The following is a 14,400-nucleotide window of genomic DNA, read 5'->3' as shown; positions in this document are numbered from 1 at the left end:
CTACATGTATTCTTGAAACTGGTAACTCATTAGAAATACATGGCTCTATGTTAATTCCAAGCCTGGGAAGTTGATTCATATTGGTCATTTAAAAGGTGTACCTGCAAATATTGTTGGTGCATCTTGGTAATGTAACCGTTCAGGATCTGCTGATTATTGATTACCCTGCAATATCTTCTCTCAGTATTTTTCTACAAAAGCGTTATTGTCAAGAGCCGTTCAGTATTACAATTGATCTTGGCTTCAGAAATTATATACACGGAGAGAATGAATGAAATAAATATTCTGCCTAAATCAAGAAAAAGATGGCAATGTAGAAATGTTCCACTTTGTTCTCATTTTTCTTGAGATATGAAAGATGTAGAAGTAGCCATTTTAAAAAGTACAGATAAGTTTAAAAAATATGTGTAGATCTGTCTACTTTAAATAATGAATTCTCTATTCAGTGAGATTATTTTATTGTTATAAAATTTACACCATCCTGTTTTCCAACCAGGATTCTTCCGCCGGAGTATCACGAAAAATGCTGTTTACAAATGTAAAACTGGTGGGAACTGTGAAATGGATATGTACATGCGGAGAAAATGTCAGGAATGCCGGCTGAAGAAGTGCAAGGCAGTGGGAATGCTAGCTGAATGTAAGTAATTAATAAACAGAAAAAAACGTTTATGTTTGAAAATGTATCTTTGCTGATACTTTGGCTTCTGATTTTTTGGAAAAACGCATTAATTTAACACTTTTTAAGATCTCTGGGAACCCCAGAACACTTAACAACCAATAAAGTACTACTGTAATTTATGAAATATGTCAGCCAATTAATAGACAACAAGCTCCAATAAACAGGAAATTGATAATAAACAGACTGTCTGTGTTTAGTAATGTTTATTGAGGATTGAGGGTTTAGGAGATGATGAGCAAATTGGTCAAATTCCTGTCACAATACTGATCGGCATTGAGCGTAAGAGTCAGGAAGTCACATTGAAGCTTTATAAAATATTGGTTGCCCCATTAGGAGTATTGAGCCAGTTCTGGTTGCACATTGCAGGAAGTACATGTAGGCCTTGGAGAGGGGCAGAAGAGTTTCACCAGATTGATTGTTAGCTTAGCGAGCAAGAGAGACCGAACAAATTTAGATTGTTTTTTGGAACGTCAGAGACATGGATAGGCGACGTTTTCGGTCAAGACTTCTGTGATTTCAGGTTTAGATAAGGCATCCTTTGAGCTCAGGGCTTTGCAGATAAGGAAATGATGTTATGGAACAATTTAAAATGCCAATCTGCAAGAATCACACATATCATCAAGGTTATGGATTTGGAGGAACATAGGATAGGTACGACGAAGAAATGAAGATTTTAAAGTAAAGACATAAACATAAATTAATATAAATCAAATATAGAAGAGATGGACACATGGAACATAGTACAGTACAGTTGTTTAAGAAAGAACTGCAGATGCTGGAAAAATCGAAGGTAGACAAAAAATGCTGGAGAAACTCAGCGGGTGAGGCAGCATCTACGGAGAGAAGGGATAGGAGACATTTCGGGTCGAGACCCTTCTTCAGACATAGTACAGTACAGCATAGGAATGGGTTCTTTGGCCCACAATGTTTGTGCCCAACATGAAGCCAAGTAAAACTGCTTGTACACGATCCATATCCCTCTATTCCTTGCACTTCCATGTGCCTATCTAAATGCCTCTTACATGCCACTATTGTATCGGCCTCCACCGCCACCCCTAGCAATGCGTTCCAGGCCCCTACCATTCTTTGTGTAAAAGAACTTGCTCTGTACATCTCCATGAAACGTTCCCCCTCTCACCTTATAGCTATGCCCTCTAGTGTTGGACATTATGACCCTGGAGAAAAAGATTCCTACTTGTATACTTCTATTAAGTCTCCCCTCAACCTCTGACATTCCAGAGAAAACAATCCAAGATTGTTGCCTGGAACGCATTGCCAGGGTGGAGGTGGAGGCGGATACGATAGTGACGCGTTTCACCCAGAGAGTGAGATGAGGAAATTCTTTTTCACCCAGAGAGTTGTAAATCGGTGGAATTCTCTGCCACAGAATGCAGTGGAGGCCAATTCACTGGATGTTTTCAAGAGAGAGTTGGATTTTGCTCTTGGGGCTAAAGGATATGGGGAAAAAAGCAGGAACGAGATACTGATTTTGGATGATCAGCCATGATGATATTGAATGACGGGGCTGGCTCAAAGGGCTGAATGGCCTACTCCTGCACCTATTTTCTATGTTTCTATTATCCAACCTCTTCTTGTGCTGAAACCTTCTAGTCCAGGCAGTATTCTGGAAAACATAATCGCCACCCTCTCCAAAGTCTACAAATCCTTCATGCAACACTCCAATTGTCAAATAGAGCTGCAATATGACTTCCTGACTCGTATATGCCCCTAGCATTGAAGACAAGCATACCAGCACGTCAATGCTATCAATGGTCTTGCCCTTAACTGTATACTCTTCCTTACATTCATGCTCCCAAAGTGCAATACCTCACTTACTCTGATTAAACTCTATCTGCCATTTTTTCAACCATTTCTGCAGTTGATCTATATCCCTATGTATCTTCTGACAGCTTTCCTCACTGTCTGCAACTTCTCCAATTTTGTTGATCCGCAAACCTACTCATCAACTTATACACATTTAAATGGAGCATTGCGTGTTAAAATAATATCTCTTTATTCAGGAATAACGGTATTGAGCATGACATGATATCTATTAAATTCTTCTAGGTTTGCTAACAGAAATTCAGTGCAAATCTAAACGTCTACGGAAAAACACCAAACAAGTCATGGATATTTATTGCAGCATAAAGACAGAGGAAGATGGTGTTGACAGCAAACAGGTTTCATCTACAACAAAGGCTGGAAAGGTAAGATTGTTTGAATTTGTAGGATAAATATCTCACTTTTGAAAGGGGGATGGCTGAAGGATACATGGTACATTTATCAGATTTCTATTTTCATGCAGAAAAGTTGTACCTCATCTTTGAAGGAAATCACATATAAGAATGCTCTATAAATCTGTGCATATCTTTTGTGGGATTGACTGTAATTATACAGTGCTGAGACAAACTCTGAGGCCTTCTGGAAGTGCCATTTAAATATGGTGCACAAGTATCACCTTTTTTTGAGGGCGGACGAGTGGTGCAGCTAGTAGAGCTGCTGCCACAATACCGGAGACCCCGGTTCAATCCTGATCCTGAGTGCTGTCTGTGTGGAGTTTGCAGGTTCTCCCTGTGATTGCATGGGTTTCCTCCGAAATCGCAAAGATGTAGGGTTTATAGGCCTCTGTACAAATTGTCCCTAGTGTGTAAGGAGTGAATGACAAAGTGAGATAACGTACAACTAGTGTGAATGGATGATCAATGGTCAGTGTGGACTCAGTGGGTTGAAGGCCTGTTTTCATGCTGTTATTTCTAAACTAAGCTTTTACCTTGCTGTTCTATTTTGCCATGGCTGCTTGGCACACATTTTAGCTCAAAATTAAAACAATTATAAATGTTGAGAATTTCATGCCTGAGATATCTTTTTGAAGAGGTGAATTAGTGGAATATAAGCAGTACAGAGAAAGATCTACATTGATTATTGGATACATTAAGAGGATCTAATCTGGGCAAGTATCCTGAACTAATAACTTGCATCTCAGGGTTTGGTGGGAAGACGGTAGCACTGATCTTCCAAAATTTCCACAGTTCTCAAACAGTTCCAAAGGTTGGAAGTAACAAACATAATACTGCTAACATAAGAAAGGAGGGACAGAAAATATAATCGACCGGTCATTTGAATCTGTCCTCAGCACAATATGAAGATCCATCATCCTGTGCATGGTAAAGAGACATCTAGAAAACATATGATTTGGCAAATAAAAACTATTTTATGATAGGGTCATCGTTTTCCGTAATTGAGGGTAAAATTCAGGGGGGAATTGTCTAGAATAATTTATATAATTTAAAATAAAATGTCCTCCGTTTATTAGAATTACTCTTTATGTCCATATTAAGAATAGTAATACTATAAATTATTAGCCCTGTTATCCATATACCTAGCTCTTTATTTACATGTGTATCATTCTCCTGTTCTCTCACTATCAGAAATAAGTGGTGAAAATAAAAATTTGAAAAGCCAATACATCTCTCCTCAGAGGGTCCCTATGGGTCCCTTTGCTCTCCTTGGGATTTCTCAGTCACCCACGCCTCTAGATTAACTTTCCTGATATCATGATTTAAGAAAGAGCAAGAAAAGCCTCCTGAATGTAATCCCTGTGTCTTTATTTATCTGTTCAATTAATATATGTGTATAATATGATATTACACCATCATTCTGATATTACTTGTGTAATTATTCAGATCAGTAGATGAAACAAAGTGAATGATAATTCCCTTTTATCTCTGCTATAACTCAATTTGTGACATAAATTTAGTACATCATTCCATTAATTCTGCATGAATAACTGAATAAAACGATGATGATTTGTAACAGTTCTAAAATGTAATCCATTTCCGCTGCATTGCTTGTGAAAGTAAAGTTTATAATACAATTTATTTCCAGGTTACTACTACTTCCAATGAGCAACACTGCATTGAGATTAGGTTGTTAAACAAATTAATGATTGATGAGCTCGTTCTCTGTAAAATAATGAAGACTCCGATGAAAAGTGCCATATTTAAAACTTCTCACATTAGAGGTGCAAATAATGGGATTTTCTGTGTTTTATACCAGTTCCCTGCCAAATAGATGGGATTCTGCATAATCAGGTTATTTTTCAAAGTACATGAATATATCACAGATCTTGGGTCTATGTTTCTTGACAGTACATTTAACTTAAATGAACACTATTGAGAATGCACTGAGCATCTGAGTAACATAAATACCTTTTTTATTTTTTATACAGATGCAGCAGAGAGTGGAGTTTACAGCTGAGCAACAACAGCTCCTCGATTACATTGTGGAAGCTCATCACAAGTACCGAATACCCCAAGAAGCAGCAAGAAAATATGTAAGTAATATGGGCAGATTTATATAATCGGTTTTGCATTAAAATGTTATAGTCACTACAATATTATTGGCTCGAGTGAATCAATGATAATTTGGTTTGTGATTTAACTTTCACAGTTTTGTAAAGACCATATAATTAAATTTTGACAATTGCATCATCAATCATCCATGTTGATGTGCTTAGAACAGTTTTATAACCATTTTTATAAACAAGAAAGTGCAGATGCTGGAATTATGTGCAAAACACAAAGTGCTGGAAGAAGTCAACAGGTCAGGCAGCACCTGGGAAGAGAATAAACAGGTGTCGATCCAGGACGGGATCCTTTTTCAGACCCAAGTTCATCCTGTTTCTATCTTGTTTGGAGATGTATACTAAACACTTAGCTGCATCTGATGTTAGTGGATGACAAATGTATGTGAATTATGGGTAAAAGTAAGTTAACCACTTGAAAGTGTTTCCTTTTGAAATGTGTATTACATCAGTATATCTCCAATTGGAATATCCAAATAAAATCAACCATTTCAAACATTTAACATACACTTCCGGTCACAAATAATAGCTGTACAGAGCAGCTGATCTCCTTGGGTGGCACACAATGAAGTCATTCCTAGTGTAATAGTCATTTAGAGCATAGTCTGGGATTTTTTTTTAATCATATTGGCCAAACAGGGCTTGTCATTACGTATTCAACTAAACCAAATTTTAAAGGGACCTTTTTCCATTTCCAGCATCTGCAGACTCTTGTGTCTCCAAAATCAAAATTCAGATTCTGTAAATCTGCAATAAATATAGAATTACAGAAATACTTGTTTTATCTAGGATGTCCTGGTCCACAAATGCTATACGCGCCGCTGAGCATTTATTTCTGCCATTCTTTCTGTTTATTTAATGTAGATCCCTTTCATTATTGTGACACTGAATGGGAGAAGTATTTGACATACATTATCGTGCTTTCAGGGGTTTACCTGATTAACCACAATGTTTCTTCACAACTAAGTGTTGTTTCTAATATCACTGTCTCTGTGTCAGTTATTTGAACCTGCAAATCCTGTGGAGGATTTTCTCAGGCTCTCGGAGAATGCTACCCTGCAAGTGGAAGTATTGGTAGAGTTTACTAAAAGATTACCAGGTGAGTAGGTGTGAAGTTGCAAATAAAACTTTATATAGTTTTAATGTGCAATTGCAAATCTAAGAATGTCTCATCTTTGTTCCATTGCACTATTTAAAACCAATTGAAACAGAATTACTTAGTTTGCTTATTTTGTAAAATGAATATTAATTTTGGGGAAATATGATATATGTAATATGCCGGGAAAGAAAGTGGTTGTATCTCCCTCTACAGACACTGCCTGAGCTGCTGACTATTTCCAGCATTTTCTGTGTTTATATTCAGATTGTCAGCATTTTGTTTTGCATTTGTTGCAAAACGTTATTTTAACCATTTCCAAATCAAAACAATTATTGTATGAAGTATTGGAAATGTATTTATTCTTCAATGGAAACCATTTTGAGGATTACTTAAAAAAATGATCATGTTCTTACTATCAAATCAACTCAAATGTAAACGGCTCTATCAAAGGCTATCATTCATTTCTCGTGGACGCTCCTTCATTTTGTCACCTGCTTGGTGAAGGTGTTGGTGAAAGCCTTTTAAGAGGACTCTTGCTTCATTTACACTTATGGTTAGATTGGACCTTCCAGGTGCTCCTCAAGAAATTCCTCAGTCACAAAGAAATTAAAACATTTGTATTAGATTTCAAGCTTTTTTACTCTCCACACTCCACGAGAAGCAAATATACTCTGGGTGTATAGGACAACAAAATCTGCTGCTAATTTGTCATTCAGTTTAAATATATATTTTATAATGAATCAAAGATAGACACAAAAAGCTGGAGTAACTCAGCAGGTCGGGCAGCATCTCCGGACAAAAGGAATAGGTGACGTTTTGGGTCAAGACATTCAACATACACTTCCGGTCACAAATAATACCTATACAGAGCAGCTGATCTCCTTAGGTGGCACACAATGAAGTAATTCCTAGAGTAATAGTCATTTAGAGCATTGTCTGGGATTTGTTTTAATCATATTGGCCCAAACGGAACTTGTCATTACGTACTCAACTAAACCAAATTTTAAAGGGACTTTTTCCATTTCCAGCATCCCTTCTTCAGATTGAGAGTCAGGAGAAAGGACAACCAGAGATATAGATTGTGATATAGAACAAATGAATGAAAGATATGCAAAAATGTAACAATGATCAAGGAAAAGGCCCATTGTTAGCTGTGGGCGGGGTGTTAACAAGTTATATGGACAACAAAACTAAACAGGGCGACAGTGAAACTAGTATGACAACTAGGGTGGGGGAGGGGATGCAAGGGTTGCTTGAATTTAAATAAATCAAATTTCATACCATTGGGTTGTAAGTGCCCAAGCGAAATATGAGGTACTGTTTCTCCAATTTGCGTTTGGCCTCACTGACAATGGAGGGGGCCTAGGACAGAAAGGTCAGTATGGGAATGGGAAGGGGAGTTAAAAGTGTTTGGCAACTGGAGATCATGTAGGCCCAGGCGGACTGAGCGAAGGTGTTCAGTGAAACATTAACCCAGTCTACGTTTAAATATAAAGATTGTAAAAAGTTGATGATTTGTTTTTATGTATTCCAAATGGGCAAAAGGAGAGGTTGAATGTTATATCTGGAGATTCAGTAGTGTGTATATTGTTTAAGGATTCCAGACATTAGACAACGAAGACCAGATTGCATTGCTAAAAGGTTCCACTGTGGAAGTGATGTTCCTTCACTCGGCACAATTGTACAACCAGAGCTTCACACAGAGCAGTCACCAATATATTCAGGGTGAGTAATGAGAGATTCAAACAAAGAATGTAAGCTTCTTTCACTTTTGTCACTCCCAAGTCTCCGTACACCTGGTTGGTGCAAGAGATTTTAGGAAATGTGAGAAATACAACTGCTGATTTAACATGCTGCATCTTGCCACATAAAGGAGTGTGGTTAAAATTAGAAATTGTGCTTGAGGGATGAGCATTGGGACAAAGGAAGGAGTTACCTGGCCACCCTTTGCTAATCCTTGCATGTTCCTCAGGAAAGATTGAACAATGGTTTAACATCTTATTGTGACTAGGTAATGCTTCCTAGGTAACTCACTTGAATGTTAGTCTAGATTTTGTGCTTTAGTTCCTGGAGTGGGACTTGAACTTAAACCTCCTAACTACAAGGTGAGATTGCTGCATGTTCCCAAACCAAAATGTAGTAGTTAACACACAAAGGGCTTTTCCAACCAACATGCTATTGCATAGGTATTTGGCCATCTACCACTTTTCAGTGATCTTCCATCCACGTTCCCACCATCTTTTCCTCTAGAATAGAACATGATTAAGCCAGTTTATCATCAAATCCAATCACTTCAGAAGATTATCTGGACATTTTTGTCACATTGTTCTTGCTCAGGTCAGTCATTTCTTGTCCTGGATAAATACAGAATTATATCACTGGTATGAACACACATTTTGAGCACTGCCAAAAGAAGCAGGGTCATATTGTTCTAAACCATAACTTAAATGAATAGTCTGTGAACTGGTCCCATTCCAGGACTGGGAAATCTGACCCAGGTGGTTCACTTCGCTTTTTTAGCTAATGGGCCTACTTCAGCATCAGACATCACGTGCGGGATTCCCTAAAAATGGCAGGTCAGATGGACAGTGTGATGAAGAAAGCTTTTGGCACACTTGGGACATCATGATGCAACTGTATAGGTCAATGATGAGACCACACTTAGAGCACTGTGTGCAATTTAGGCCACCCAGATATATGAAGGATGTCACTAAGCCGGAAAGGAAGCAAAAGAGATTCACCATGATGTTACCTGAGCTTGCGGGCTTGAGTTAGAAAGAGATTGGACTGGCTGGGACAATGGATCCGACTTCTAATTTCTGGGGCTAGGTTGTTAGATGCTGCATACACAGCAGAAGTGTACTCAACTTATTTTTAAAAAATAAGGACTTTTTTTCCCCTTGTATCAAAAAACACACTGAAGAATATCTGTGTTATACTTAATATAGAATGTATGTCCTGTATATTCCACCATTAGACTTTCTTTCATTGATTTAATGGCTGTAGTGCATATCATTTTCCAATTGGATGGCAGCAATTCATCATCATTTCCTCACCCTCACAAGTAGAAGCTATATCAATTTATTATCTGGAAAGGCAAGGGCAGCTGTTGCACGTGTGTGTTACAACTGAGGAGGAGGATTGTAAGTCACATAACCTGCTTACTTAGAAATGTGTTTTCCCTTTGTATGTGCATTCTCAGTAAATATTAAAAACAATTCCTTCATCAAAGGACTATATTCAGGAAAATTCCCAATTTTCAATGGCAAGAAATAATCACAAATAATTCCAGGGTAGACAAAAATGCTGGAGAATCTCAGCGGGTGAGGCAGCATCTATGGAACGAAGGAAATAGGCGACGTTTCGGCACGAGACCCTTCTTCAGACTGAAGAACGGTCTCGACTCGAAACGTCGCCTATTTCCTTTGCTCCATAGATGCTGCCTCACCTGCTGAGTTACTCCAGCATTTTTGTCTACCTTCGATTTTCCCGCATCTGCAGTTCCTTCTTAAACAAATAATTCCAGGAACAGTTTTGGTGATGTGTACCAATTTTTTTGTAATTGTCTTAAAGATGGCTTGAAAAACATGTATTCATTCTTTAAATGTTAGCCATGGATTATTTACTGCCATGCCTTTTAATAATTTTTCTGATCTATAAAAACATTCTTATAATTCATAATTCTTGCCTCCTTAATTAAATCTGAAGAAAACAAACTAGATAATTTTCAGTTTTTAACTACAGTATCAATTAACCCTTTAAAAAAAAAAATACTGTATCTATAGTTAGTTTGCTTATACATCCTGCTGCCATCCACACAGGCTGGAAGATCCTCATACCTTTGGAAAGGTACAAGAACGAGGGCACCTGCAGACTCTCATACCTATTTCACTTATAGTCACACGATGCCCAATTCCAGTTATTAATCTAAAAAGTTTGATTGTCCTCTGGAACCAAGTACACATGTAACATTCCTTCTCTCTTATGCAGCATAATCTATAAACTACATCATAGTACACAAACTATAAGCTTCATCTCATCAACTCTGAGACAAAATTCCTCAAGCTACAGATTTACCACAGATATCTTCACCATGAATTCCAAAGCTTTCTAGCAGCTCCTACAAACTGCTGCTGCAGCATCTTTCACTTACTAGCCTCTGAATCCAGTATATTATCCTTATATTTCAGCCAGCTCCAATGATATCCTACTACAAGCCTCCCCACCCCTTTCTGCCTTCTGCAAGGACCACCCCCTCTGACTCTGTGGTCTGCTAATCCCTCTGCGCACACACTCTTCCCTGATTCAAGCTATGGTTGTTCTTCCATTTCCTCCCTCGTCACCATCCATGGACCCAAACAGCCCTTCCGGGTGATGCAAGGCTCATGTGGACCTCGTCCAACCTTATCTATGGCATTATGTGCTCCAGATGAGGCCTCTTCTACATAAGCGAAACCAGGCACAGAACAAGTGACTGATTTGCAGCAAAACCATATTGTACCGCTGATTGTACTACTGTTAGGGATTTTGTCACCTTATATATAGGACTGAGTTATAACCAATAAAAATCCTAATTGCAAATTGTTCTTTTGTTTGTTATCCAGATACTGAACACTATTCCACACTCCCTGGATGTTGTACTAACCAATGTTTTGAAGAGCATATTCCAGCCGTTATGATGGAGCAGTCTAATTTGGATGAGATCTCGATTGTAGTTCCAAATCGCACATTAGGTACTACCTGCTTGTATATTTTTACAGTAATGCAAAAATTGAGGCATTTATTATACACCAAATCCAAATTTTATTTCCTTGTTGACCCTGGGGGTAATTTTAGTAGGGTGAGCTATATTTTAACTTATTTTTAATTACCATGGTTTATTAGAATTAGTCCATAAAAATAGAAATACTATGAATTCTTAGCCCTGTTATCCACATACCTGCATAACATGTGCATCATTATGCTGTTTTCCTTAACTGTCGGGCATAGAGGGTATGGTGAAAATAAAATTAAAAAAGTCAATACATTTTTCATCAGCGGGTCCATTTCTTGGGTTTTCTCAATCACCCATTCCACCATAATAACCTTTCTGGTATCATGATTTAAGGAAGAAAAACATCCCAGTGAATTTAATGAAAAAAAATTTAATTAATTGCTGCTATAACTATATTTGTGACATAAATGTTGTGTATAATTTCATTAATTCTGTACGAATATCCGAATAAAACTATGATTGATTGCAGTACTTCTAAAGTGTGAATCATTTCCACTGCATTATTTTCAAAAGCATCCCTTCTAATACAATTCAGTCTGATTCAAGTGTGTTAAAAATATGGTTGTAGTTTTAAAATGCTACAAATTTGAAGTTAGACATCTTGATTAAATCTATTTCGGTTCACCTTTATCTATCGACAACCTTTGCAGGTACCCCATCGTACTTCAAGTTATCATAAATCATGTATGCATTTTGTTGAAGTTAATTTGGAAATATAATGTTGCACTTCTTTGTAACCAGGTATAGCTGAAGAATTTATAACACCAATGTTCGATTTCTACAGAAGCATGGGGGATCTGAATGTGACAGACACTGAATATGCTTTACTTTCTGCAACCACCATTCTTTTCTCAGGTAAAAAAACCCATAATCACTAATTAGGTTGACCATGCATTATAATTCAACACTGGTTCTAATGCAGCTAAAGTAAAATGGTATGGTAGTTAATTGGGAAAATCTTCTTGCGAATGAAACATAAATCAAAGGAATAGTTAGACCTCAAGCCGGGTGTTGAGCAGCCAGGTTGTTGTCTCTGCATCAATGTCTGCCAGGCCCTGAGCTCCATTTGGTGGGTGGTAGAGCGGGCACCCAGAGATGACATGGTTGGCTGTCTGTTGTTCTGCTCTGCATTCACAGGCTGGGCTCTGGTGGAGTCCCCATCTCCACATACTGGCATTGAAACGCCCAACTCCAGTACGAAGTACGAGACCTGGGTGTCATGGTACAGCAGTCATTGAAAGTAGGCATGCAGGTGCAGCAGGCAGTGAAAAAAGCGAATGGTATGTTAGCATTCATAGCAAAAGGATTTGAGTATAGGAGCAGGGAGGTTCTACTGCAGTTGTACAGGGTATTGGTGAGACCACACCTGGAGTATTGTGTACAGTTTTGGTCTCCAAATCTGAGGAAAGACATTCTTGCCTTAGAGGGAGTACAGAGAAGGTTCACTAGACTGATTCCTGGGATGTCAGGACTTTCATATGAAGAAAGACTGGATAGACTTGGCTTGTACTCGCTAGAATTTAGAAGATTAAATTCTTAGGGTGTTGACAGGCTAGATGCAGGAAGATTGTTCCCGATGTTGGGTAAGTCCAGAACAAGGGGTCACAGTTTAAGGATAAAGGGGAAATCCTTTAGGACCGAGATGAGAAAAACATTTTTCACGCAGAGTGGTGAGTCTCGGGAATTCTCTGCCACAGAAGGTAGTTGAGGCCAGTTCATTGGCTATATTTAAGAGGGAGTTAGATGTGGCCCTTGTGGCAAAAGGGATCAGGGGGTATGGGGAGAAGGCAGGTACAGGATACTGAGTTGGATGATCAGCCATGATCATACTGAATGGCAGTGCAGGCTTGTAGGGCCGAATTGTCTACTCCTGCACCTATTTTCTATGTTTCTATGTTGAGCTTCACCCATGTTCCTCTGGGGAGGTCAGACCCTGGATAGCTTTTATTTGGTGAAGAGATGTTGCTGTGTAATGGCGATGATGTTGCCTTCCATTACTGTGACCATTTGGTGGCTATCCAATGTACTTTTGTCTCAGTTGGCTGGATGGATGCTAGGAGTTGTTTTCCATGTGGAGCAAAGGGGTGACGGTACTTGAGTTGGGGTGACCTCTGTTCTCTGCCGATTGCCTGATGGAGGAGGTGATCTGGGTCCATGGCACGACGAGATAGTGCCAGGGTTGCTGTTTGCAATAATGATCAGATTAACACATTGATATGATTGCTGAAAAGACCTTCAATTTATTAATTTGCCCAAATTATATTGGAATTTAAATGGAAAAAATATAGCGCCAAATTGTAACGTTCTGGCACATTGGAAAAGGCCACCAGGTGAAAGACTTGAAATTTTCTTCATTACATTTATAAGTCTACCGTGGCATTAACATATCACCTGATTTCCTTTCTGGTTAGGCTGATTTGAGTGTCACAATAACATTGACTCAATTGACTACAATTCCAAGAGATATTACAAGCATTACATCCATGTAATCTAGATCTGGATGAAAGGCAGAGATGAAACCAGGACAATAGGTGTGACAAAACAACTCTTAAATCGACTCCAGCTCATTCCTTGCAAATTTTCACCTTGCAACAACTAGTGAGACAATCATACTTTACCGAGTTTGTTAAGAAATTTGGAAATAAAATCGGATAACCTACATGAGCCAAATGCCTGTCTTTGCTTGTAATGCACAATATGCAGCCCTCAGACCACATCCATTCTGCTCGATGTTCATTTTTGGTCTGACATGGCTGTGAGCAGCAGATAGTTGTATGTTTCCGTCTAAGCTTCGGGCACAGCCGCAACAGTTGAATAATTGTCCTATTTTTGTTCTGTACAAGCCGCCTAAGCATCCAAATATCCTGTCTGAAGAAGGGTTTTGGCCCGAAACGTTGCCTATTTCCTTCGCTCCATAGATGCTGCTGCACCCGCTGAGTTTCTCCAGATTTTTTGTGTATATCTAAATATCCTTGTGCCTTATACAGTAGCCTGTCAGTGACTGACTGTCCACCATCCAGAAATTGATCAGTTGCTAGGCGAGGGCTTTTTACTTCTTGTTTTCATATATTCTAAAAGACTCGGGCTAATGCTGAAATAACAATTAACAGCAGGCGAATAACAAATAATGTTAAAGTCCTGACTATTGCATGGTTGTGACAAAACTTGATCTAGTGGTTGGTCAGATATCTTTGGACTTTACATTTGACATATAGGTTCAAATGAAGCTGGGAGTAATACCTTCAGATGCAGTGGAGGGGAGGGAATTGATTTATTTAAAAAACTGGCAAATGCAGAGGGAGATCTCAAGGTTCCCTTCCATATAAATTCTACCTCACGCAGCCAAATTGTATCTAACTCTTGCTTCTCTGAATTTAGTATCAAGTGTACAAAATACAATCTTCAAAATGCACTTGAACAATTTTATTAGCAAATTACAGGAAACCTGTGTTTAGATTATTTTACATTTCCATCCGGCCGTTATG

At 38.5% G+C, this 14,400-nt stretch overlaps 1 protein-coding gene across 2 annotated transcripts in view; it reads left to right on the top strand.

Moving 5' to 3' along the window:
• LOC129708815 (bile acid receptor-like) overlaps positions 1 to 14,400 on the top strand; it is a 50,044-nt gene that overhangs the window by 34,555 nt on the left and 1,089 nt on the right. For both annotated transcript variants that reach the window (XM_055654811.1, XM_055654812.1), the window contains exons 4-10: positions 497 to 637; positions 2,747 to 2,886; positions 4,908 to 5,012; positions 6,042 to 6,141; positions 7,738 to 7,866; positions 10,746 to 10,874; positions 11,657 to 11,770. In XM_055654811.1, coding sequence (XP_055510786.1) covers positions 497 to 637; positions 2,747 to 2,886; positions 4,908 to 5,012; positions 6,042 to 6,141; positions 7,738 to 7,866; positions 10,746 to 10,874; positions 11,657 to 11,770 — 858 coding nt within the window. The remainder of the gene's footprint in view (positions 1 to 496; positions 638 to 2,746; positions 2,887 to 4,907; positions 5,013 to 6,041; positions 6,142 to 7,737; positions 7,867 to 10,745; positions 10,875 to 11,656; positions 11,771 to 14,400) is intronic.

The sequence above is a fragment of the Leucoraja erinacea genome, chromosome 24 (genome assembly GCF_028641065.1).
Source record: "Leucoraja erinacea ecotype New England chromosome 24, Leri_hhj_1, whole genome shotgun sequence".
Lineage (NCBI taxonomy): Eukaryota > Metazoa > Chordata > Chondrichthyes > Rajiformes > Rajidae > Leucoraja > Leucoraja erinaceus.
This window is presented reverse-complemented; position numbering and strand designations above follow the sequence as displayed.